The following is a 27263-nucleotide window of genomic DNA, read 5'->3' as shown; positions in this document are numbered from 1 at the left end:
ACCACCTATAGAACGAACGTCATCATCGAGAACCGCGTCCGCCTTTGGGGCTCTGGGAGCAATTTTTGCCGTGATCGCTTAACGTTTATTTTATCGAATCGCTCGCATAATTGCCGTCGATCGGCCGATTTTCGAGGAAGCGTATTCGGAATGTGCGCTCGTACGAATCAATACTCGCGAGAGGGAGATATTTTTCAGCAGGATAATAGGGAAACGGAACAGAAAGACGAGAGGGAGAAAGCGAGAGAGCGAAAAAGGGAGATAAATGAAGAAATCGTAACGTATACACTTCGCAAAGTACGAAGGAAGCCTCAGAAGCGTATTTGTCGCGGCAATAAAAATTCTTCCATTTTTGCCGTCGTCAGTCGTTCTTCCTGTTAGCGGACGAAGTACGCGATTCGCTCATTCCTCTTACTCCGTTTCGCGTTCCTCCCGTCTATCTCGCTTTTGCTTTTCTGTGCAAGGTATCGCTACCAGTCCCGGGGGGTAGAGATCCGGTAACCGCCGGTATGCGATGGTAAATGTATGCCGTATGTAAATGTTATCCGAGGCGTACGGTAATCTGGAATTTGCTTCGCAGACGTGTACACTTCCTGGCGGTTCTGGGGTTAGCCGCGGCGTCGGCGGAGAGGTCTACTACGAAGGGCAATCGGCGAGCACGAGAAATCGAAACGGAGACTGATGGCGGACGCGACAGAAATGGCAAACCTGCCGGCTGCACCGTCCTCGTCGAAATTAATCGTGAGCTAAGAATCAAGTTTACCCGGCTAACTTTCAGCGTCGAGCTGTCGGCGCACGCGTTCGCCAAAGCGCCGTTCGACCATGTACATTTATACAAGGGTTCTCGTGATATTGTTCGAGATAAAACAAACATTCACCAGTTGGTTACGCCCTCCTCCGGCGTGTTTGCGATGGAATCCGACGAGATATACAATACAAGAGATAAGGAAGACAAGGGGAGTTTCGAAAGTAAATTCATTCAGGCGTATCATTAAATCCCTTCCCTCGATCCTCGTGATAATTGGCCAATACGGTAAGCACGATATTCTCCGTCGGAAGGCTTCGTCACGCAACAATAAGACAACGAGGAAACAACGTGGATGAGCTTATCGACCTATGGCTAGTGGCGAAGTTAACAATACACTGCGCTTTCTGGATGCGCCAAGCGTAGGAAGAAATTCCTCTCGCATGGCTGCTTCAACAAAGAGTACGAAACGGCTGGAATAGGGGAAGAGTTGAGAGTCGCTGGGACGTGGAATCGGAAAAATTGTGCCGAGTGCGCAAAGAGGAAGACTTCTTTGACTCCACCTAGCCTTCCAGCTCGGGGTTGGCGAGCCCTTGATTGTCCGCGAGTGCTCTTCAAGTTTGCTAGGCTATATATCCCAAAATAGACTCCAGTCGGAGCCAATTTGACGCTCTAAAAAGTCGTCACTCGCCTCCCGCGGGATAATTACGCGAAAAGGCTGCGATCAATTCCCCCTTCCACGTTTTCTCGAGATTAATGTCCGATATGGTACATGTAAGGCGCACATACGTACATACACACGCACACACATACTCTATGCATTCGAACTGGGGATGCTTAAACCGAAACTGGTAGGTATTATCAACGCCCGCTATGTAATCGCCTTAATTTAATGATAGAGTTATACCGACAGAACATATCGATTACTTGATATTGATCGGCGAATCACTCACGAACGAATCGCGTTCAACAAACTTTGATCATCAATTATCATTATGATCCGCTATTTATTGAGCGCAATTACGCGAGCATAGGCGCAGCTATAATCGCCACTGAAAAGTGCATTAACGCTTAACGAGAGGCACCGTGTGCAGCAGCGGATGCAGTTTCGATGCAGCAGCGGCAGCAGCAATGCGACTGCTAACGCAAAATCGCGCGCATACATCGCCGACTGCTTTAGAACGCGCCTCGCTAAAATTGCGGTCAGACCGTAATAAAGTTACGAGAATCTATGGAAACGGGACGTAATTGAAAAGTTCTCTACCTGGACGCAAACGGAACTGAAAAACAGCCCGTCGTTCAAACAACTGCAAGCATTTTCGTCCATTGTGCGCAGCCCGCGACTTTTATTTATTGTCCTTCGTTTTCGCGCACGGCGCGAAGCGAAATTCTCTAAATTAAAAAATGCTTCCTGGCACAATACGCATTGTTGCCCGCCATCGGTGGATTATCTCGCGCGTCTCTACGACAACGGTTGCGCGTTTGTACGTCACGGTGTATTTAATTAAGTCCGGAAACGAAGAGATCGCGCAATCGGGAAATCTCGATCTCCGCGAAAGGGTCGGATTAAATTCCACGAGTGACACGCGATGCGTCGAGCGGAGTCTCGCGTGAGGGCTTACATTGCGGATCGTGCGAGAGAATCGCGCGATTCGACTGTGAGCCCTCATCCATTACAAACTTCTAATGAGCCGACGTTTCCTAGCGATACGACTGTCAATATTGAACGACATTAACGCGATACTGACGCATCCAGATATGGTCGACGTATAGCGCGTGACGCGTACGAACAGTAACAAACTTAAAGCAAACGTATGACGCATATAATACGCACGAACGCAGTCGCAGCTGCGGGTCGTTACTGCGTGAGTGTACCTAACCCAGTTGCCAATCCGTAGGGAGTTCGCCCCCCCCCCCGCACTCATTCGGCGGTATTGCGTGTCGCGTCGCGTTTCCAAAATATCCGGCATGCAAATAAAGTTTCCCTCGGCCCCTTCAAATCCACCACCACGCCGATCGTTCTAAGTCAAACACGAACGGGCGACTTTGGTAATATTCCTCAAGGACCAGTTCCCCGGCACGGCTTTTGCGGCGCGGATAAATAAAGAAAAAAGGTTTCGGAGGCACGTCGCGGTCAACCTGGAGCTCGAGTACGAAACAACGCTGTGACGGCTCTGAAAAATTGAGGGAAGAAAGATTTCGTGATTTTTAATCCTTACAATTCGGGAAGCCACTACAGCGGCGCGGCCTCAATTCATCCCTTGACATATACGAAAAAGTTCCACTGTAGAAACTGTAAAAGTCGTCGAAAAAACCGTCCGTGTTATGAGGATTGAAGATGCGCTCTGGCGTTGCTTTGCGACAAACCTCTGTGTACATCCTCGACGACATCGAGGTAAGAAATTTATTTTCGCGCAAACCCAAGGCATGTGTGCACGTGTTTGTATATGTATGTACTTCCCTAGAGGATTACTGAATCTTACGCGGATACGACGTGCACATTGAGATTCCAGATCTGATGACAAAACCGAGCTTACGTTGGTTCGTATCCCACAAGAGCGTTTCGTATAAAGAAGCGATGCAGAAAGATTCGGTAATTTGACGTTGTAAAAAGAATGCAATAACATAACAAGCTCTCACATATTATACGCGAGAACGTACGTAAGAGAAGATATTTTCATAACAACCGAGAGAGATTAATCAGCTGAGATTAGTAACGTAGCCTCCACTTGTGCAAACATGATACAGCTCGCGCTTACAATTACCGTAACAGCCAGCTATTGCGCCGCCGCGAATGTAATCCGAAAGGAACTCTATTTGCGCTTAATAACGCGTTGAATTTTAAAAGAGCCACCCCGCTCTCGTAGCCGACGCGCCAAAGACCCGGGCTGTATTAGAAATTCGATTTCATCTCTTAGAATTCGAAAGCATACTCAATTTTCCCGACGCGACGCGCCACGAATATGAAGCGTTCCCGTTCTGCTGCTAGTTTACGAATGTAGAATGCGCGTGCGTGTACGTATAAAATCGCGACGATGTATTAAACAAGGATGTAATTCGATCGACGCGCGGCTTTCATCAAGAGACTGACGTTTAATTTCGCAAAATGACATGCGCAACTTATTAGCGAGCAATCAGAGAGTAAGAGAGAGAAAGAAAGAAAGAGAGAGAGAAAGGACAATCGTAAACAAACAAAAAAAATAAATGAGACAAGATGCAACAGGGGATAATTAAAAATCCGCGCTCGTGTGTAGGTCGTGTGTTACAAAACGCAAATCCTAATGAGGGTAAAACAAGAAAATTACCTGAAGAAGCGTCGCTTATTGTTGACACTGCACAGGCGAATGCGGTTCATTTTGGGAACGCTAAAAGAAAAGAAAAAGAGAAAAGGAAAGAAAGAAACAAGTCGAGAATAAGAGAAAATGTTCTCTCGCCACATGATAACGTGATTCCGCGAGTTAGCTCCCATTAAAGTTAAGAAGCGGTAATGAATCACTGGGAGAAACTACCGAGGTCCTGATCCGCGGAACTAAATCTCCGATGCGAGTTTTCGAGTCGCGGGATCCCAATAAGCGCGACGGCGCCAGGAGAAACGGAGGAAGAGAACGCGGACGGACGGACGAACGCGTCTGTCTTTCGGACGAAGAATCATTTGACGAACAAATACACTGCTCTCTCTGTCTGCGCGACACGGCACTCGTCGGCGGAAAGTTTAAAAAATTGCGCGCTTGCACTTTTTTAATTAAATTTGCCGCCGGGCGTCCGTCCCGACGGCGCGCGTCGTGGCCACGCGGTGGACTTGAGAACTCCCAGGAATTTAATTGAAGTCTCCGCATCCTGAGCAACCTTTTCGGACGTAAAAAAGGGGAGAAAAAGAGAGAGAGAGAAAAAGAAAGAAATAAAAAAAATCGCACTTCCGCTGCAAATTCGCGGAGCGCGAGGCAACGTAAAAGCACCGGGGCCAGGGGGCGTCGGAAAAAAATTCGCCGTCGGATACAAAAGGGGATAGAGTAATTTCATACCGTGCGGCGCGTAAATAAGCGCGCTCACGCCGTCGATATATACGCAAGAACAGGGGATATGCGATAAAAATATAGAGCAATGCAAATTTGCGCAGCCTGTTGACCGTTGTTACGCCGGCACACATAACAACACGCGACAGCTCGAAGTAGCAATTTACTTTTGCTACCCGCGCGTTAAAAACGCAGCCCATCAGGCGCCGCGCGCGGCGCCGCCACTGCCGACGCTAACGAGCAACAAGCCACACACATCACTGGAAATACCGTAAAGTGTTTCAGCCGCAGATTCCTCAAGTGGTACTAAAGAGCTTGAGGCACGTGTGAAGACGAAACGCGCGAAATCTTCGGGCGAACGTTACGACGGTAGACGCTTCTTCTCAAGATAGAGCGAGAGGAGACGAAGAAGGGAGGAAGTGGTGGGAGGAAGGAAAAGTGATGCCTCGCGCCATGGAATAGCGATGAAAGTCGGGAAGTTAAGCGCCTTATGGGATTCTACGAGTTCGAGGTGTTTCGTGAGGAAAAGTGCCTCCTATATACCGACGTGCCTCGTGTGCGGAGATGCGCGAAAATGCGCCATTGATTTTTATCCGCGAAAAGTAGGCTTCCGCGAGCGACTATGAAAAGGCGGGGGAAAGACGGCGGAGGTGGAGGAATATCGCGATAGGCAAGCAGGTGCGCAACGCAAAGATGGCTGAAATAAGGGCGCGATGAAGAAAAGCCGTCGAGAGAATTTCTTTACGCTTCTCGCACGCGGCGGCGAACATCTCCCGACCGTCAAAAATTGGATAATTCATACGTGTCAATCTTCAAGGGCGAGAATATTTCTCGGAAATGTACCGTTTGCTTGGCGCGATATTTCGAGGAGAATCGATACGGGCTGATAATGACGACGAGCGATCAGAGCAAAGGCGTTTCTGCGCGGGGCGGGAGACACGCGCCGATATCGTTCTGTCCGCATTCAACTAAAGTCGCTAGACGCGTATACTTTATACCCTTCATAAACATCCCAGTCGTAAACATCTGACGTACGATCGAGCGGAGCCATGCGTATCATCCATGTTTCCATTCGTATCGACCATTGCCCGAAAGTTACGATCACGATGCGCGGTGAGCTTCTATGCAAACAAGTTTTACGAAATATTTTACATGGTCAAACATATCCCCCTCCCCTGTCCAGAAAACACGCGGCACATGCGTTTGAATGCTTGCTCGTTCGGCAAAAAACAAAAAAAGAGGGGAAAGAAAAATGCCCGATTAAAAAACAGATATACATGAGCGCGCGGTACGCTTCAGTTTCGTGGATGCCTTAGCAGCATTCGATAGATCGATGCTTGCTAAAAATGTTCTGTCAGTTACACTCGCTCCTGCACGTAAATTTCCATTGATTAATCCAGAAAACACGCTTTGTGGATTGATCAACAGTCATGAGAAATGCACAACTGGATATGGATGTGCGGCTGACCGAAAACCTACCTAACCACCAACTATCGATCTGTCGACGGTAAGGCATCCGCGGGACACCGCGATCACAATGGAATTGACCCGTGCCGCTTCCGCCCGACTTGTTCCTTCCTTTTTCAACGCGTTTTTTTTTCATTTGCTCACCCCCTTTGTTTTGGTCGCATCCTCTCACCTCTCCTGCCCGCTCCCTCCACTTTTGGCCGTCGGAGCTTTACGAGGCTCTCTTATTCCGCGCGAACAGCTCGCTCGGGACAACGTGATCGGAATGCTCATTGGTAATTCAGACCGGTCGCGGCGCGCGGACGTGTCCCTAAGGGTGCGACGGTGGAATGAAGATACCATACCTTCAGAAGTCCTACGGAGGCTTATTCCGGGAGTCATCCTTGTGTCAAAACTACAGTGAAATGGATCAAGATATGGGCCGCGCGCGGCCCGCGTTGGATTGAACTGAATAAAATATCGCTTTAATATTTAAGCCCCGGCGCACGGAATTGTTTCGCCGCCGCGGTTATATGCAGATGGATATTACCCTCCGAAGCCCATTCCCGTCGTTATTATTGGGAGAAAGCGGAGTTGCCCGCGCTCTGATGACGCGGATACACACGCAGACAGGCGGGCACACACGCACGCACAGCGAGAGCGTGCTCTCTTTCGGCAATAACTCAGTCACCTACTCCTCCCCGCGTCCTGTGTATTCTCCCAAGTCTTTCGGTTTTTCTATAAAGCCTGATATCTGCCTCGCATGCAACACGCACATCGGGCGGCAACAACATCGACAACAAAAGATCGACGGAAAGCGCGGAATAAGGATGACTCGCGCGACGGTCGGAAATATTTTATCCTCGCGCCCAACGACGATCGGATGATATCGGATGATACAGAAAGATGGTGACGACGCGAGTGAAGCTGCGGGATGGCGCGGCGCCGATACTTCCTCTCTTTTTCTCCCGGGATTGGTCCTCAAACTTTAGGACCGAGCAGAGACTCGGAACGTCTGATATTTTATATTAAAAGTCTCACTGTCCCCCCGCGTGTCCGCCCGGGTGTTCTTACGCTATCACGGCATTTTCGCCAGTCTGTGGTTTACGTACGTGAGGGAACATGTGTGTGTGCCCGCGAGAGAGAACTCCTCGAGAAATCTGGCTGATTCACTTTCGCGCGCCGAGGGCGGCTCTCCCCAAGCCGCCCCCGGAGGAGCACAACGCGCCGCACGTGCGCACGTCGTTGAATTGATATTTATGGCGTTTCATAATTGTTTCCGAAATACCTGTCGCCCAAAGTCTTGACATTCGATATCTCGCGTGCGGTAATAAACGAAGTTTATACGACCCTCGTATAATATATATATATATATATCTATATCTCGTATAATATATATATATATACCTATACACATACGCCATTTACGCGTATTGCTGAAATCCAAAAGCGGCGCGAATTACATTTCCATTTTCGAGCGAATTAAGATTTACGAACAAAATTCCGACGCGAATCGTTCCTCATATTCGTGTCATAATTGCTTCGCGGAGGGAATATCGCGGCTCCGTTTAAATTAAAGCTTCTCCCGCATAACGGATAGATCTTTTAATTGCTACGCAGCTCACTGAAAATATATCTCAATTATTCGGCGGCTTCGTGAAAAACCGGCGCGTATATCTCGGTGTATCGCCGGACACATTTATTCGATGATTTCGTGTCGTCGCGTCATGCCGTGAGTTGCGAAGGATTCCTCGTGATAACCGACTTCTGGCTCGACGGATCGCACTTTTAATTGACGCTAAATAATTGTACGGTGCGACTTGTAAGATAAAATATCAAGTGCGAAATGCATCCCATTCACGGCGAACACTTAGAGAATCATGCTCATCCTAACGGATATTTCCCCAATTCAGCAATCGTCCGATAATCGAGATTAAACCCGAGCACGGCGCTAAGGCTACATTCGGGAAGCCCAAATCTGAAGAGTAGAGCACTTCGCGTAGGTGCTGCTCACCGACGCCATTCTACGTCGTATAGAACGGCGAGGAGATTCAAAAGCGCATGTTTGTCGTCCACTCGGCGAACCCTTCTGGAAATTGGCCCGGTGTCACTGGAGAATTTCAGTGCCCTCTCTCTTGTGGTCCTGTCCACGCGGGGCGCAAGAGAATCCAGTAAAATTAAATCAAGGGGCTTTCGTCCTCTCGCCCGTCGGAAAGACGCCGGACAGCTATTACTACGTACTTCGCATGCACATTCGTGCAATGCTGCCGAGCAACGGTTCGCGTTTATCGATAATGCGAAAAACCGTGTATACGAGAGAAGCTGTTGACACCTCGCGCATATCGTGACAAATGCAGCACTTGTTCAAAAATCGATGGGATATATTTTGATCACGGCTAATTGCTTGTATCCATGTACCTCGCTTCGTGTGCAATCTATGCATTGACAGAAGAAATATCCAAAAAGAGAGAAATATTTATTCGATGATATACATTAATAGCATATTCACTTGCACCGATATATTTTTACACTGAGATAAAATTTCTTTCAAATGAAAAATATATTTTCATAAAACACTGTTATTTGCCATGAAAGAGTGATCGTTTTATTTTAAACAATTTTAATTTCAATTAATATATTACTTGTGCCTAATTTTTTATTTTTCAGATACCTTTTTCTCAGTGTATCTATTTGAGAGAAACTGGAAATTTTGATAAATTTCGCCGCGCGTTCTGTGTATATGTATGCGAGTTAGTGGCTGCGCGTTCAGCGCAGCGTTGTAAATCCTCCGAATCTAGGCCTCTTTAACATCGCCCGGTTTTGAGGAAACAGGGGATGGGTGCCGTAAGGTATATCCGTTGGATAGCTTCCAGTGCGCGGCTGCAGCAGCAGATTCGGGGTCGAAATACCGCGACGGTTGTGGGGATGGTATTACTGATATTAGCGTCGCCAGTAACTCTTTCGAAATAGTCTTGGCACGTACCAGGCTCGTGTTAAGTTCTTCTTTTGCTTGAATCACGCTTCGAATTACGGTGTCGACTCTCGCGCATTCTTTGACTCTCGCAATCGCGGCGAATAGTCTGATTAATTACGTATCTTGCATCAATCGAACGACATACGCGCGTGTCATACATACGTCTTAGACTCTACATTAAAACTGCTACATCTCCGTGTTGTACCGAAATAATTATTTATAACACTCTAAATACGCACGTGTGACGAATGACCGGAAAAAATGTGAAAGATTTTGAAACAGTACCAATAAGAATGATAAACAAAATTACTCTGAACTGTGTGTACCTTTTTCCTAAATGCACGCGAGCAATGAAGTTCCTCTGCATACCACTGCACTGGATGCCAAACGAACACATTTTTTAAAAATTGGCATCGACGTACCGGTCATCGATCTTTTTTTAGATTCTGTTTCGCCACATCGTATATCAATGGAATTGGGACCGACCACGGTTGCCATCAAGCTTGGTTTTGCACTCGTGTATGACGCTTTTCCTCCTATTACTATTTACTTTAGTTTATTTTTCAATGGCCATTCACCTCGCCTCGTGCCACCTTTACGCGTTGTATTTCGATAACAAAACGTAAAGGCACATACAACACACATGAAAAGCAATCTATGTTATGCGACGACAGACGCAATAGACTTCTCTTATATGTGTCGATTGACCTGGAATTCTGACACTACGTATATTTATTATTATAAAGATATATTGCTCAGAATCTTTGGAGAAAGAAAGAAAAACGATGTTTTCTGTTACAAGTCTTAGAATTTTTAATACTTTAAAATTACGTAAATTTTATGTTAACCACGTTGCGTTAATTAACTCATATTTTAGTAACAAAAGGAAAAATTTGCGGTTGGTTTCGACGGAGACTTTGAAATTCCAAGTCCTTTATAACTGAAACTTGACAAAGTGGGCGTTCAATCCTTTTCATCCAAGATATATTTCCATTCTTTGTTATCTTGAACGCGCAAAATGCGACCAGCAATTAATATAAATAGCTCACACAACGAGAAAGGCGGGGCCAGAGACGAGGTGACTGAAGTATGAGAATATATTTGATGCTTTCTTATGCCTATCATCATTACATTACCCATGGGAGTGCCCTTTATGTTTTATGCTTAAGAAGCGTCACATGGGTACCATAAGATATTCCTACGCGCGGGGAACGATCCTCTTACAGGCGAGCTCATAAATTACATCTTCCTAACATGATTGCGCCGAAAATATATCTTATGTCCCTGATATATATATATATATATATATATATATATATATGTGTGTGTGTGTGTGTGTGTGTGTGTATAAAAGTTACTTTCAGTTAGGGGCAGCGACATTTGACATTTCAAGACGGTTCTCGCGCGATCCGCCATCGTATTGTGGAATCTATGTTTCACGATAGCCGTGCTCGCACGTGTAATCGTGTGTGTACGTATGATTACGAACATTAAATAAACCGAAAGAGTGCAGAACTAAGCGTCGCTGCAACACTTTATGCGCCAATAAATTGTGCAAGTACGCAACTCACCAATTCTCGAAGCCGGGAAGAGAAGACGCGAGAGTTGCAGATACACTTGGCAGTCGCACCAACGGCGTACCACTGTCTCGAAACTACCTTCAAGTCCGAAAAGACGACGCGGATTAACAATGCTGACGACCAAATGGGATGCAAATGTAGCCGTTCTACTACGCACTCTGCACTAGCACAGTGTCACTGGCACGCAGTCTCTTCGGTGCAACTTATCATCACGTTCATCTCCACACGTCACCACAATTCAGTCAACATTTTATATCGCGCAATGTACGCGCGCTCACAAGATCTGCCATGTTAATGGGGTCGGTTTAATGGGGCACAGGTTAATCGCGCGTCAATTTCGGGCACATACTTTTCCATGTTCCTCAAATGACGTCGATAGCTGCCCCCACGTACATGTAAACACGTGTGCAAAATATAATGTGAAGCCCGTGCGCGCAAAATTCAATATTAAAAACATCCAATAATCAATTTGTTGTCCTCGTTGTCTAAACGCGACCTACGTTCCGCTACGATATAGCGCGCGCGAGGCATTAATCAATACCGCTGTAATACACATCGTTGCAATTAAGACTAGTTGCGTTTCCTAGATCTCCCCCGGCGGGAATAAATTGCGCATTCGTTCCAAAGGATAAAGGGACTCTCGCGTGGTATAGCCGGCTCCGCCACCAGCTCCGAAATTCCTAAATCACCAGGCACGATATTAAAACACCACGCGCAAAGGCACCGGTGCAATGTACATCGTTGCAATTAAGACTAGTTGCGTTCGCTAGCTCTCCCCCAGCGGGGGAATAAATCGCGCATTCGTTCCGAGGGATAAAGAGGCGCGCGATACAGTCGACCTCCACCGGGCCTCCGAAATTCCTAAATCAAGACGCGATGTTAAAACACCACGCACGCACAAAGGCACCGTGCGCGTTATTACAAGGCACACGTCGCCGGTCAGAGGCTGTAATATTACCATCCAACGTAATCAAGTGTTACAATCCCCAAGCTTCCAGCTACCTATAAGCGGAAGCGCTTTTTATTGGCTATCGGTCGCGGCCTATTTCGTACATACGCGCGAGCCCATTCACTCTACAACAATGACGAATAGATGGTTTAATTGCGAATTATCGAGCCGTCGCGAAATTCAATTGCCGTGTAGGCCGTGCTCTCGCCCGCACACCTAGCACGCAGGTGAAATCGTGCATGCAAAACGCCTCTCCCTCGACGCGCGTCCATACGATCTTTCTCATTTTCATAACGATCTAATGAACACGAATTTTATTCTATGTGAATACTCTTCTCGTACACAGTTTCGCACGCAACACCGAGATTCGTACGTCTCGCGGCGCGATGAGTCTTCTCTCTCGATGGTGACGTGTGTGTGTGTGTCGCAATGTTAAAAACGCGAGATTGATTGCGACCTCTACGAACTACGAATCACGGGAAAAAGTACACAATTGGCAAATTGCAGCGATGGTTAAAATTCGCCGGTCTTTATTCTATGCTACTGGTTTGTCCGGTTTTGCTGATATCATCATAAAGGCAATTTTTGCAGTCATTAATCTACATATTCGCGAAGTGCATTCTGACTTCGTCTCGATGATGAATTACATACGGAATTAGATTAGACAGCGGAGCACGATGGAGATGTAAAAAATACATTGAATTTCCGGCACATACACGTGGGAATAGAAGAATTACAAATGCATGCAAAAGAATAAAGAAAGTCGTATTCCATGTTAAATGAAATGAATGGCCGAGAACAAAATATTCCCGTTAGGAAGAAAGAGTATTTCGTTTTCTTTTCAATTATTCTCCTACTCAATTCCAATCGACAGAATTATAATATTTCATTAAAACTATATATAGAAATCTCCGATATAAATACGAAAGGTCCGAAATATTTTATCTCACGAGATTTTTCAATATTTCTTGCGTATTCACCGTTTTCAGTAATTTTCCCTGATATGCTGATTTTTCACCGAGTGCATTAATGTCGCAATTAATTCTTCATTCACATGTTTTTAATTCGCGTTTCTCATAATTTTTCCAGAAAGAATAACACGGAAGTACCGTGACCATTTTCATTAATACAATTACTCGTGAATTGTTATCGAGCATTTAGTGTTAACTAATATGTCGAATAATTCAAAGCAAACGATAAATTAATTTAAACCAAACTTAATTTGAATGCGCTCGCAATTGAAATTACTAGGCAAGCGCTTCAAAACGCCGCTTCGATAAAATAACGCCGAAATTAATGCGCCGCATAAACAGTCAATTATTTAGACATTTCATCGGAACAGTGCCTTCGTGCGCGTCATAAAATCCGCGACGGAGTATAAAAAAGGAAGATCTCTATGAAGAATTGATTCCTCATCGATTTTGTGTATATCGCGTACAGTACGCGCCGTGCCGTTGCCCCCGAAGCAACGACCTCTAATCCCACACGATTAATCCGTAACGAGGCATCAACTACGTAGGATCAAAGCGTTTCGTCCCCGTTGAATGTTTCCCCGACTACTAATCCTAAGCGCATCAAATAGTAAAACGCAAAGAATTCGCGCTCTCTCACACTCTCTGTGTGTGTCTCTCTCTCTCTCTCTCTCTACGTTTACACGAAATCTCAATCAACCAAAGCACTGCCGCGTTCTTCACTATCCCATCGCTGAAGGGCACTCCAGCCAGGATAATCCAACGAACCCAAAGCCGAAAAACGCTTCGCCGCTCGCTCCCGGCGGGATCTCCACGGGACGAAGCTGCGAGAACGGCGATCGATGGCCGGCGAAAAGTTCCGTCTCGGGATCCTGATCGATCGTCACGACTCGCGTATCGATCTCGCGACGAGCACGCATCGATCAGCCACTCGTGCACGAGCCAGAAAGACGCACGGACATCACGCGCGGCATATACGCGTTCGGAGAGTACACCCACTATCGCGAAAGCGCAAAGTGTCCGCGACTGATGCAAAACGACGAGTGAGCGGAAGCTCTGCGCTTGAAAGCTCGCAAGCCCCACCGCCCTTTCGGCGCGTGCGGACTGGAGCGAACTTGACCGACCGCGAGCGACCGACGCCGAGGGTGCACGAAGAGCAATGGGCGAAGGGGCTTGACATATCGCTGCAAGATAATTAATCGGTGGAAATATAATGTCTGATCAGGAGCACAAAGCTCTCGCTTTTTTTTATGCGTCTACCGTGTATCCGAGCGGACCTGAGGAGGAAAAGACAAGTCGAAACCAAATCGCTAGGCCGATATGGAGAGATTATACTCGAATTCCACGTTGAAATTTTGCACTGCACTGCCGCGACGTTTGTTTCGTGTCATTACCCCCGAATTTACTCCACTCACGCGTGATCAACGATCGACACACTACATGCAAATGCGACACGAGAACACGAATGCGCGCGAATTATGATAGAGTTATTTATATTTGTGCGGGATACATACACAATGACACCTAAAAGCGGCCATAATACGCCTCAAATCCCGAGGTCCTCCTTCATCTACCTCGTCGCGACAATTCCGCGCGATCCGTTTAAGATACCGGCTTTTACTTTTCGCGCAGCAATAAAAGGAGGCTACCGGCGGATCGATAGAACGCGGAGCGACAATGAGATAACGTTTACGTGTCCGTTGGAATCCACAGGCGCAGCATCGAAAAGCTTCCGATTCTCCGAGCAGGCAAGGTCGGTAACCAATTTACGACTGCGCTAGCCCAACGGCCAGTGGACGGTATTTTACGCCTCGTAAAAAGAGGAGCCTCCAGCCGAGAGACGAAAGGCCCCTTTCGCAAAAAGGGAGGAGAGGGGGACAGAGGGGAAAAAGAGAGAGAGAAAGAGAGAAAGTGGGAAAAAAAAAGAAGATGACTCGCTCCAATCGAATTCATTTCCATCCGGACCCAAGTACCGAATCTACCGGCTTGGACGAGCGATTTTGCCGTGCGTAAAATTCATTGTCGATACCCTTTTCCGGATGGTCGCGGTATCGAAGCACGAGCGACCGAAAGCGAGGACAAAGAAGCTTACGCCGAGAGCGAATGGAGCGGTATCGCGCTCGCGCGACCCTTCGTTCTGAATTTTCGGTTAATCCCGTAGGGAGGTGTGCGCCCGGCGCGGTTGACAGCGACGGGCAATGCGTAAGATGAAACAGCGGAATGATACTCAGACTCAACCGGAGCGATCGACTATGACGACAAGTGTTCAGGATTTACGAGAAGGAGAAGGGGTGGGGGAGGTGGCAAGAAGCGAGAGCGCGAGAGAGAGAGATGTTGCCCATGCCGATAAAACACGGCGAATATGGCTCGACGGCACCGTTCCGACCGTTGATGAGTACGTTCTTCTGCGGTCGGATGATTAAATACCGTCCGTTCGTACAGGCTTTGATCCTTCCAATCAGTACGTTGCAACATATTCGAGTAAGGTACGCAACCTTTGTACGCTTCAAAGTCCTTTCACGCTTTCACGGAACAAATTGAAACGGACTCTGAATGTTTAATGCTCAGACACCTATCCTCGACCACCAGAGCATGCCGCGTTTTTTTGCACGTGCGCGCGCGTTCAGCCTACAACAGTTTCGCCCCGGCACTTTGAAGTTTGCTAGCGTTCTGTCGGAACGGACAATACCGGCGGTTCAAAGCCCCGCGCTAATTAAATACAGGTGTCTTGTCATTTGTATTGCTAACTATCCGCGCTTTTCCATGGAACACTCCGCGCGGAAATGTCGCATTTGTACGCGCGGCTCCTTTTTAATTATTTCACTGAAATAATTTCTTAACTGATTACACACAAGAGCACGACGCTCAACCGGTAGTGTAACAAAGAGAAACAGTAAAATTGCGCAGGGGATCTGTCGTTCAAGGAACTATTTTCTGCACGCGAAAAAAAAAACGGAAAGAAACTCTTGACTTCTCCGTCTTCAAAATGAATCTTTTCGAAAGCTTATTCTTCACGAAAGAAATTACCCCTTATTTCAGTACCTCATCAACTAGAAGTATATTTTATATATCTTGCAGCTTTCAACGGTCGCGCACATAAAGAGAAAGTAAATGGGTAGATTTCATTACGCGGGCAAAATAGAAAATAAAAATTTCTACTTCACATGCTATTTCAACGAGCAAACGTCAATCGATTGAGCGAGCGATTCGACGATGAAGCGGATCACAGTCTGCCTCGTCAAATAAAATTAAATTGCCGCAACACAGGTCTGCCGTTCTTTTTTTTTTTTTTTTTCGGGTTTTCGCGAGAATCACGTCAACTGTGTAAGACCCTTTAATTTCACAAAGTAACGTGTAGGAGCGCGCAAGTACGTTTGAGGCGGAACGAGGCCGAGGCCGTGCGGTGATGCGCATCGCTCATCAGGACCGGTATAGCCGTGATACTGGAGTTACTCGTCAAATATTTACTCCGAGCGATGCTGGCGCCGGGCAAGTGGTGCACCAGCTGATCCCTCGTTTCGATGAAGCACGCTCACGCGAAAAATCTTTCGCAATCCGACGTTTAATTGTTGATACGTGTGTCCTTTTCCACGAAAACGAGTAGTCGATTCTTTATATTCGAGGGCGACGGCCCTGTCGCGAAGCACACCCCGATTATTGTCGTTTTATCCTCCGAGAGCCGTTTCTCTTGAAACGTCACTCGCGAAGAGATCTGACGCGATAGCGGTCTCTATGCTCTGAGAGAGTGAGAAAGAAAGAGTGAGAGAGAGAAAGAGAGGAGAAAGAGAGAGAGGGAAATAAAGATTTATTATAGAAAATATCCGCGAACGACGTGGCACGTTTGTACAGCGAGATCGATACTTCAGTGCGCCGCAGTTAACACAGTTATGAAATGGATGATGTTGAAAATGTACGAAGTTGACGAACATACATCAATCTTCCACCGGTGCGGTGTCTAAAACCACAGCCTGACACGATCGCACGTGTGCACCGTGCGATATCTAATATGTATGAAATTCTAACGAAATTCGCAAATATTTTGAGAGAAAAGAAAAAAAAAAAGAAAATCTTGAGATAAGCAAAAAACGATCAATTAGTACACGTCGATGGGCCAAAGGTAGCACGACGTGTTTCTATTTAATAATTCGCGACGTTGCTGATCCAATTACCGCGGTTTTCAACAAAAAAGCATATAACAAGCTTTCCAATTAGCATTAATTATAAGTAGCTGCAGTGGGTCGAATTACAAATGAGCAAGTAATCAGCAATCCCTAATTAATTGTTTCTCCGTTGATTGATTTTGTCGTATTTTTGTCGGTGCACGCTCATGCTTTAGTGCCTGTTACAAGATAATTAGTGCAACGAGCATTATCACGGATGTACATTCAACGAAAGAACACGCGCAAGTTTAGCATATATGCGCACACGAACATATCATACGCGGCTCCTCGGATTCGATAATTCACCGAGGCGTGTGCGTGAAAAAATTAGTTGCGCAAATTTCACTTCAACCGCGGCGAGCGCGCAAGCGCAACTCACACGTAACTGATTAGGTTCCCTCTAAAATGTAATATAACAGAGATGATAAAGGGAATAGGCAAAGCTCACCACACGTATAAGCGGTCAGCCCGTGGAAACTCAGTCTAGCCGCAAGAATAATAATTAATTGATATGGCTCTCCAGCCAAAGCATCGAAATGCTCGAGTGGCAAGACCTCGTTAAGGGAATTAAATTCGGTGATGCAGACTGGATTACGGCGGTTTCCAATTGGACACTAAGTTAATGCCGGAGATTAGCGGCGAAATCTCGCGATGGCAACGTACGGCTTTCCTCTCGCGAGAGCAACGGCCAAATTTTTATCCTCCATTGTCCACGGCGCGAAATCACCAGCGCGAAACACCAGCGCGACACTGCAAAACTACCAAATTCGACGCCAAGTCCCCTCGCGAAAATACCGCCATCGCCACGTACACCCGTTAAATTAGACACACGATTGCAGTTGAATACTTTTGCTGAAAATACGCAGAGAGGGATGGTATTGTATTAATTGCAACAACGTGACATCAATCATTCTGGAAACCGCGCAAGTTACGTATTGTACAAGTCACATTCCCGCGGTTACACACGACGGACTTTGTGTCGAGCGGTTGCATCGCGAGAACGACGGCGAATAGCGTTGGTTGAGGATCATTTAAGGGACAGTGGTAGCTGTAGGTGGTTGCCGTGACAGAGAACCGGTAGGGGACGTATGGCCCCGGGGGTTAATAGATGGCCAATGTCCTTGCAGCGAGGTCAGACACTGTGTCACCTTCACCGTTCGTCATTACAAATGCAGATTGGATCTCCCGCCATTACCTCCTCGCGTTCTCCCTGTCTAATCGTCGCGGAGAAACGGCGGACGAAACTTGTCGCGCGCGCTCGCGGAAAATTGCCCATTGTTCAACGCTGCCCAAGCCAGCTTTCTATCGGGACTCGAGCCGATGCATTGGCCGACGCCTGCCACGGGAAGCCGCATTTGTCGCGCCTCGTAAATTGACAACGCACGTTAAAAGCTCGTTCTGCTCGTTCTGAACCCCGGGACGCGCGGAATGAGAAACGACAGAGAAAGAGAGAGAGAGAGAGAGAAAGAGAGAAAGTTGACTGACGAAAACTGCCCGATAATGTTTTTTGAAGCTGAATGGATTGGCAGTCGCAAAGTGCTGCGGTCCTCTCTCTCCCTTTTTCCCGCTGACGTAACCGAAAGGAACCGACTGAAAATTGAGAAAACTGCATAATAACGCCCGGAGACTTACAAAACTAACTAACGAAAAAGGATTATCGACAACTATGATGACGACAATAATAGCGCAAAAATAATTAACTCAAAATTATGTTTTACTTAACTACGCATCGACTTTTGTATGTCTGATCAAGGAAATAACGAGTCTTCGTATTTTTCTAATGTTCTCGCGTTATATTCAATGGCGTAATTTGAAGAAAAGATAAAGGAAATATATCGACTATGCGTTTGGTGACCGTAGAAAGAAAGATATAACTCGAAAGGTGCGAGATGTAGCAATTTTCCGGTTGTGCGCGCGTGAAAAATGACTGCTGACAACATTTTCGCGGGGCGGCAACAATGAGGGAACACGGATGTACAGAGCGTGTACGTAGGTTGTTGTACACGCGCCGGCCAATGAACGTGACAGATACATCGTACCGACAAGACTCGTGTGCTCAATGGTTGACGAGACACTCAATCGAGCTCTCGATACGCTTGATATTCCAAGTAATTAGCAATGACCGTTACAAGTGGCAGGTTCAGCTTATCCCTATATATAATGCATTTTCCCGTGATAATTTGATTCAACCTAACGATCCTTTGTGCATTAGCAACCTTGTGAAAGTGACGGTGCGAAACACACGCTCCCGTATATTCCGTAAATCCGTAACACAATCCAATTTACCGATCTAAGACTAACAACACCGTGACTAAAGTTCTTATCGAATTCGATGATAACCTTTGAGCAATTATCTGCAAATATTTTGAGTGCTAAAATCGGCATGCCTCTGTTGTGAAACGCAACATTTTCTTATATTCATGCGTGCGCGTTACAAATATATACTTTAGATTGTAATTAATGTGTAAACATTGTTTAACTAACCTGCCCCGCAACCCTGTCAATAAATCATTACATACGCGTCCGAGATTTCATGCAATATGCTACAGAAATTCGAAGCCATAAAGGGCAGGTGGTCCTTTGAAATGACCAAGACGATGAAAACGCGACCCACCATTGTGCCATTAACCTTTGCTGAGGGTAACCTCCTTCATTAACCGTATGGCTGAGCCAAAACCGGTTGCACCGACTGGGTTCTCTGGAAACGATAACCGCCATTCTGTGACCTCGATCTCTCTTTTTTTTAGCGGCTATTCACGATAACCGAGACTATAAGACCACATCGACCATGGTAGCCTTCAGACCCACGACCAAAACTTCGTTCCTGCAAAATTACTATCGCGTTAAGCAGTCTACAGGATCACGTTGTATCGAATCACACTTACCGTGAAACTTCTAATTAAAAGTCTCACGAAGTAAGTGGAGAGATAGCGAATAAAGACGATGTATTTATGTACGTGATAATGATAATTAATAATAATAAATACATATCCCATTAATTATTGGCAATAATTATACGATACTAACGTAGGTAGAGGTGTTAGGTTAAATCATTAGTAACTTTTGACAAAAACAGCAAATTTTTCATTAAATATGGAATTAGATTTTTCAAATTTTTTATATTTGAAAAAATTTTTTTTCAACCTTAAGGACAGAAGAACATAAAACTTCTGTCTGCTAAATCGATCATTTTACCTTTCTTACGATAGAGAAATAAAAAATTTATGCCTATGAATATTAATATAAAATTAACTAAAAATAACCTTATTAAACATGAAAACATTGAATTTTTTTTTTAAATAACGTGTTTAAGTGAGCGAAGAGATACTTTCCGGAGGCGAATCGTTTTTAAAACGCATCATTATGGATGATGAAACATAGATCTACGCTTTTGAAATAGCGTAATTTTTTCGTAATATTATCGAAATATAGCTCAACAATCAAGTAAATGGCGCTGGAAAGGTAAAGACCAAAAAAACTACGTCAGTCAATAAAAAGTCAAGGTAATGTTGACTATTGACGTCTTCGACGTGGTGGTTTTGTCGCGGTGTTGTACATCACGAATTCCTTTAGACTGACCAAACTGTCAACAAAGAATATTATTTGAATATTATTTTGCGTGGTTTGCGTGAAGCAATTTGTAGAAAACAACCTGATTTGTGGCGAGAATTCATGGATTTTGCATCACGATAATGCAACTACTAATAGTTTAAAACCCTCTAGAAAAATAATTGAAGATTTCTGTAGAATATCGAAGGTACTTACTACTATGTTAGGGAGTTCGTTAAAAGATTTAAAAACTCATCCAATTTTCATTTCAGCTTGGAAAACTGGAAAAAATCTATCGGGGACGCGTCTGGGAAATGAAAGGAGAAAAGGTTGAGTGATTGAACACCGCAATCTTTTTTCCCAGGTTCGAGCATGTCTTTACGTTAATTGCTGCGTGACCTCACTGCGGTGTGATCGACGTTTATTTTATCGACGTTAGACTATCAGACAACTAGACTATTACACCAGACTATTAGACGAAGGCAAAGATATCAGAGAGCAAGTGAAAAGTCGAATGAGAGAGGTCAATGACAAGGAAAAAAAGATGCGACGGTGTGTTTATCGATTTTAGTCGGCATAATTGATATGCGACTCGTTTAGCATACATTTTTTACATTTACATAATGCAGACGCTTTTTTTTATTATTATCGCAAATCTCTCTTTCGCTACTAAGATTCCTTCCGTCTATCCTACCGCGTCTTCGCTCCAAGGCCGACATCACCCAAGGCGTGACCGCGCGCGCCACTCCTACCCGCTATTTCTATTCCCCATCCTTCTTACCGGTGTTATAAATGGATTTTTCTATGCAATTTCTATTAGCATAGTTTTTGCATAATTGCACACGGTACTACAACCAGGCCGATGCCCGCGCGCAGTTATTTTACAAGAGAATAAATTGCGCGCGCACGCCCGCACCGCAGGCTTACAGGTGAGAGCCGAGCGAAGCGCCAGGAAACAAGAAAGAATAACAATAAGCAACAATGAAACAATCCGTCGGCCATCGGTAACGCGGAATATTTCTGCAAGACTTCCATCATCGTTTTCTAATCTTCACTTGCGATAAATTTGATTAGTCATTCGCACCAATATTAATGCACCGACAAAACATAACAGAGTAATTAGACACATTAATAACAAAATATACACGGAGAGAAATAATTTGCTGGCCGAGTAAATTTTCTGGTAGTCTAGCAAAATCTTTTCGTTATTATATGAACAGCAAAAAAATTTTCTAAGAGTGCTAATCACTATTTGCTGGATGTAATTTGCTGAATCTACAAATTATTTTGCTGTAAGAACCATGATAGATTTATATAAGTAGTTGCAGTTTTGCTCCGATAGCAAATACACTCAACAAATTTTTTTACCCTGGCAACGAAATTACTTCTGTTTTGATAATGAATAATTTATAAAATAAGTTACGTCAACTAAATTTTTCTGTCGTCGCTTTATTTTTAGATGTTAATCGTATGATAATGAATTTTATTTAGTATGTATAACGTAAACACTTAAGCCAAACATATTAATTACATATATCATCGACAACAATTTTTTTTACAGATTTTTTTATATCACCCTTAATATGCGAGATATATATAGATAGCGAGATATATAAGATAATAAGCATCGCGCTCAGTATAACTTATTTAGTCGAAAAGTGACCGTCAAAACGAGCACATTGCGAAGATATACATTAATGTAGCGTAACTTTTACTGATTTAATTTTATTTTTAATATCTTTCTATAGTGTTCTATTGTGCGATTACTATTATCAATTGCAGTACATGGAGAAAAATAATTTTGCTCTTTTAACAAAATCGTCGTTGCTACTACATATTCGTAGTGACATCAAAAAAATTTAGTTGACCTAACTAATTTTATAAATTATTCGTTATCAGAGCAGAAGTAGTTTCGTTGCCAGGATAGAATAAAATTTGTTGAGTGTATTCGTCCTAAGAATCATGTTAATTTGCTATTGATGCAAAATAATGTATCCTTAGCAAATTTACTTGCTATTGGAGCAAAACTGCAACTGCTTATATAAATCCATCATGGTTCTTATAGCAAAATAATTTGTAGATTCAGCAAATTATATCCAGCAAATAGTGATTAGTATTCTTAGCAAATTTTTTTGCTGTCCATATAATAACGAAAAAATTTTGCTAGACCAGCAGAAAATTTGCTGGGCCAGCAAATTATTTTTCTTCGTATATAAGAAAGAATCTAAAAATATATATAAAACAGAAAATATTGATTTGTAAAGCAAACCGAGGTGAGGAAGAAAGAATGTGAGAGGGATTAATAATTTTTTTAATATATAAATTAAATGTGAGAATAAATTAATTAAAAGATACGTCGCGTGCGCACTGTTATACAATCTTGAAATATCGCGGTGAAATCTTTGTAAATATAATGAAAATAACAATAATAAGAATAACATGTTCCAATAATCACATAATTTAACACGGGGACAAATTTTAGATTGTGTCTGTCTAAAACTCTTGTAAGAAACAAACAATACCATGGGCATGATCAAGTTGGAGGACATCACGTTTAAGGAAGCAACGGAGGTAGCTGAAGGAAATGAGCAGCTTTTCGAAGAGATGATCGATAAACTTCGACAGTGGCTTCAACAGCAAATACATCTTCCTCAAGGTTTGCATTTTAAGATTCGGACAAGTTACATTAATTAATTTACATGGCGCTTTCGAATCTACAAAACATTTAAATAATGTTATGTCATAGATATATTTTTATCAAATAATTACTAAATGACTTAAGTGACTAACAAAGAAACTCACAAAAGTAATTCCATTAAGATCTTACAAGGAAACTCATACAAGTGTCCGCCTCCGATTTTCATAAACTTGTAATATGTTGTATTTTAGATCAAAATAACAGATACGTTTTTTTTATTATATGTGCCCTTTTGCAAGTTTAGGGGATAAAATATCTTTTTGAAGAAAATCGGTTTTTTCACTCGAAAAAAATATAATGAAAACTATAAGAAATAGAAAAAAATATGTTGAATAAAAGTTTAATGGTTTGAAGAGATTACAGAAATTATTTGAAAAAAAAAAATTTTTTTTTTATTTTCCTCACCACTTCTTCTTATTATAATTATTAAAATAATTTCTGTAAAGTACTCTTCAAACTATCCAACTTTTATTCAAAATATTTTTTTCTATCTCATATTTTTTATTATATTCCCTTCGAATGAAAAAACCGATATTTCGGCCCCTAAACTTGCGAAAGAGCACATATAATAAAAAATGTATCTGTTATTTTTATCTAAAGTACAACATATTACAAGTTCATCGAAAATCGGAGGCGGACACTTGTATAGGTTTCCTTGTAAGATCTTAATGGAATTATTTTTAACTAATCATTTTATGAGACACGAACGTCAATTACTTAGATTCAACCATTCATGAAGTTATCTTAATACATTCTATTATTGTATGTGTCGACTGAGACAGTAAGAATGAATGTAATGACATGCATTAACATGATGTAAAACATGATGTAAAACTCGAACACAATCATATATTTCACGCAGAGATCTCGAACAAGCGATTGCAGAGAACTATTTTAACTTCAAAATTCAATCTGGAAAAAGCTAAAAAACGGATAGACTCGCTGTACACTCTTCGTGCTTTGATTCCCGAGTTTTTCGCCAACTTTGACCCACTGGGCGACGATATTACTCAATTTCACAAAAGCTTGTAAGTATAAATCATATGCTACTGTTATATTATTCTGATTTTAACAATATGTTATATATGAAGATGGATATCAAAGAGAATAATCACTAATTAAAATTTAATATAATAATGAAAGATAAATAAGAAATATGAAATTTTATGTATATACGAATGGATATTATACGAATTTGCTTCGGATAATTTTTGCTTGGATATAAGATATTTCGCGTATTTTCCGTGAAGTTAATATATTATTTATATATTTTTTTAATAATAACAGCAAATTTTACATAAAATATAGAGTATACAAAAATAGAATAATTACGATAATTGGAGAATTATCGTAATAGAAAAATAGAATAATTACGAATTGATTATTGTCTTTGTAAAATTGTTTTATCGTGTTTGTGTTAAATGTGTCTTCATCAATATGTTGCAGGCAAATGACACCTCTACCAAAGTTGACGCCGGAAAAATACAGAGTCATTTTTGTTCAAGTATGGAAAGACGCATCTATGTTTAGTCTCTCGAATATGATGAAGTATGTACAAATTACATAAGCAAGTATATATCTCATATCGACATCTTAGAATGACACTGAAGTTTCATCTCGCGAACACATTGTGTCCTTCTCGTCGCAAAGATATATCGTCACCCAACAATGGCACAATTGCGCTATAAGAGCTGCTACTACTGTATGAAAACCATCTACGAGAGAAATTACTCGTAGTAAGTCGCGGGACGCTATAAAAGTGAGCTTAAATACGCGTTGTATTCACAGGCCGGCAACGCATAAGTCATTGCATAAAGCTACGAAGGGACAGCGGTAGCGAGCAACGATGATAAAACAGAGACGAAGAGGAGAAACTGTGCCCGCGCTCTACACGCGACATTATAAACTTTCCATATTATCGGAATCCACGCGGTGCTCGCGCTCGGTGCCGACAAAATTATTATTTAACGCCCGCGAGTAATTTCCGTCCGAGCATTTTCGCGAGGAACTGTTCAACCGATCCAATCGATCGATCTCGTCGTCTTATCCACGCAGCTTTGGAATCCTCTCTCCTTTTCTCTCGACCCGTCTTTCCGCATCTCCTTTTCTATTCGTATAAACACGCAACCTCCTCTCTCTCTTTCTCTTGCTTGCTATTATCGATAATGAGATAGAAACAAGATACCTCGTCGTCTCTTCCTGCTTCCACAGTTACATTCTACCGGACGACTCATATCGAAGGAAAAGGTTGAAATCGATGGCGCAACAGAATGAGAAGGAAAAATACGTAAAATTCGTGAAGTCGTTCAAATCGTAGCAGTATTTCCCGCGCACGAATTGTATATACGTATACGGATGAAGTGTCCGTAGTTTGAATCAAATAGAGAAAACTCACGACAAATCGTACCATGAAAATTTAACGGATGACATATGTTCTGTTTGTTTCTATTAGAAAGTATTATAAAGAAGAATCCACGTTTCTAATGATCGCATTCTTTCTCGAGTCATCAGTTTCGTCGTCATAATCAAAATTTAAAAAATTTTGCCACGATCTTGAAACCGAAAGTACTTGGAATGCATAAATGCATTCTAGGTGAAAAAAATTAAAATACAATCGACGAAAGACGCATTGTTTTTTTACGTTACAGGTATTTCTACATGTTAATGGATGTACGTACGGAAGAAGACATGGTTAATTCTGATATTGCAATTTGGGATTGCACCAATTTTACTCTTGCTCATGTACTGAAATTCACACCAAACTTGTTAAAAAAATGTGACCTTAGTATGGTATGTAATCATATGTTCCATACATACTCTATGTAATATTTTGTTTAAATTAATTTGTGATTTATTTAAATTGCTCAGGAGGCATACGGTATAAGATACAAAGCAATTTATATGATAAACTCTCCATCTTATATCGATCAATTTGTAAAGTTGATTAAAATGTTTATGAGTCCAAAATTTTATGACAGAGTAAGTACAAGATAATATCGTACAAGTTCAAATATATCTATTGCATAATCTTCATTTTGTTCCGCATTTGGCAGAACAAAAAAATTTGTAACTTATAAAAAAAATTGTAAAGTATCGACTAACGGTGATATTTTTAGATTCATGTTTTCGAATCCGGAATTGAATCGCTAAAAGGAATTATACCAAAATCCATTTTACCGGCGGATTTTGGCGGCGAAGAACTATCACTGGATACTTTAACAGGTATAACATCATTCAATATTGTAAACACATAAATTTATTAACGATTTCACGAATATCTAAATGCGTGTGATGAAACATCAAGTCTCGCAGAGCTCACGTATGATATATTTTCAATACGCTATCTTCATTTTTATGGAAAATTGTCCGCTCCTCCTCAATATTTACTAACAATATTTTCATTCTCTACATATAAATCTATTAATATCTAAACTCGGAAATCTAAGTACTCATTATTAAAGGAAAATAATTCAAAAAGTGCTCTTATTTGGGTGGTATTCTATTCCAGATATGTGGTGTGCGAAATTGAAAGAAAAAAGAGACTGGTTAATAGAACAGGAGAAATTGAAGGCCAATGAATCCCTCCGAAGTGATGGCGTGATAAATCCGGATGAATTATTCGGAGTTGCCGGCATATTCCGAAAACTGGAAATTGAATGATTCTACACTCCGATACCTATTAAGTACCTAACTAGACAGCTATTATTGTAAAACTTGGAAAATAAAAGTCGTAAACTCTAATATTCAAATATTCAAAGTCGTAAATAATTATGCACACATCAAGACGTCTACTAGTTATTCAAATCGCCTATCCATTCCACTCGTTATATTGACGCACTAAAATATTCGCGACCAAATTGCTCGAACATTTAGTAATTTGTATACTCGACATAGTACACACAATATTAAATAAAAATGACGAGTGTGTTGTAAACGTATACACATTCGAGAATCTAACAAATTAAAAACTTGTTAAACATTGATTGTACCATAAATGCACGGAGAGTACCTTTAATTTCCTAAATAGCTACGAGCGTGCAACGGCATTTGCCGTTAATTACCATCAATATTTATTATCATTGGAAAAATAACCTCATAAATGATGGTATAGCCGAGTATCTCCTAGAATACTTGATGGACACCTAGATATTGACACCGTTAATTAAAACCTCTTGATC

The 27263-nt window shown here is 42.7% G+C and overlaps 1 protein-coding gene across 1 annotated transcript; it reads left to right on the top strand.

Annotated features, from left to right (window-relative positions):
* Window positions 1–21922: 21922 nt before the first annotated feature.
* LOC116843195 (retinol-binding protein pinta-like) lies at window positions 21923–26838 on the top strand. The gene is made up of 8 exons (XM_032813396.1): window positions 21923–22086; window positions 22870–23043; window positions 23948–24113; window positions 24532–24633; window positions 25734–25875; window positions 25954–26064; window positions 26202–26307; window positions 26594–26838. Exons 2-8 carry the CDS (start codon window positions 22911–22913, stop codon window positions 26743–26745), a joined length of 912 nt encoding a protein of 303 aa, XP_032669287.1. The 5' UTR covers window positions 21923–22086; window positions 22870–22910; the 3' UTR covers window positions 26746–26838.
* The last annotated feature ends 425 nt before the right edge of the window (window positions 26839–27263 follow it).

The sequence above is a fragment of the Odontomachus brunneus genome, unplaced genomic scaffold (genome assembly GCF_010583005.1).
Source record: "Odontomachus brunneus isolate Ranch 3 - 2012 unplaced genomic scaffold, Obru_v1 Obru_scaffold_030, whole genome shotgun sequence".
NCBI lineage: Eukaryota > Metazoa > Arthropoda > Insecta > Hymenoptera > Formicidae > Odontomachus > Odontomachus brunneus.
Note: the sequence above shows the minus strand (reverse complement) of the source record. Positions and strands in the feature narration are given on the sequence as shown.

Coding starts and splice junctions, on each gene's coding strand:
- LOC116843195 (XM_032813396.1), top strand. CDS start 22,911: ATGGGCATGATCAAGTTGGAGGACATCACGTTTAAGGAAGCAACGGAG. Junction 25,876..25,953: donor AAAAATGTGACCTTAGTATG/GTATGTAATCAT, acceptor TAAATTGCTCAG/GAGGCATACGGTATAAGATA. Junction 26,308..26,593: donor ATCACTGGATACTTTAACAG/GTATAACATCAT, acceptor ATTCTATTCCAG/ATATGTGGTGTGCGAAATTG.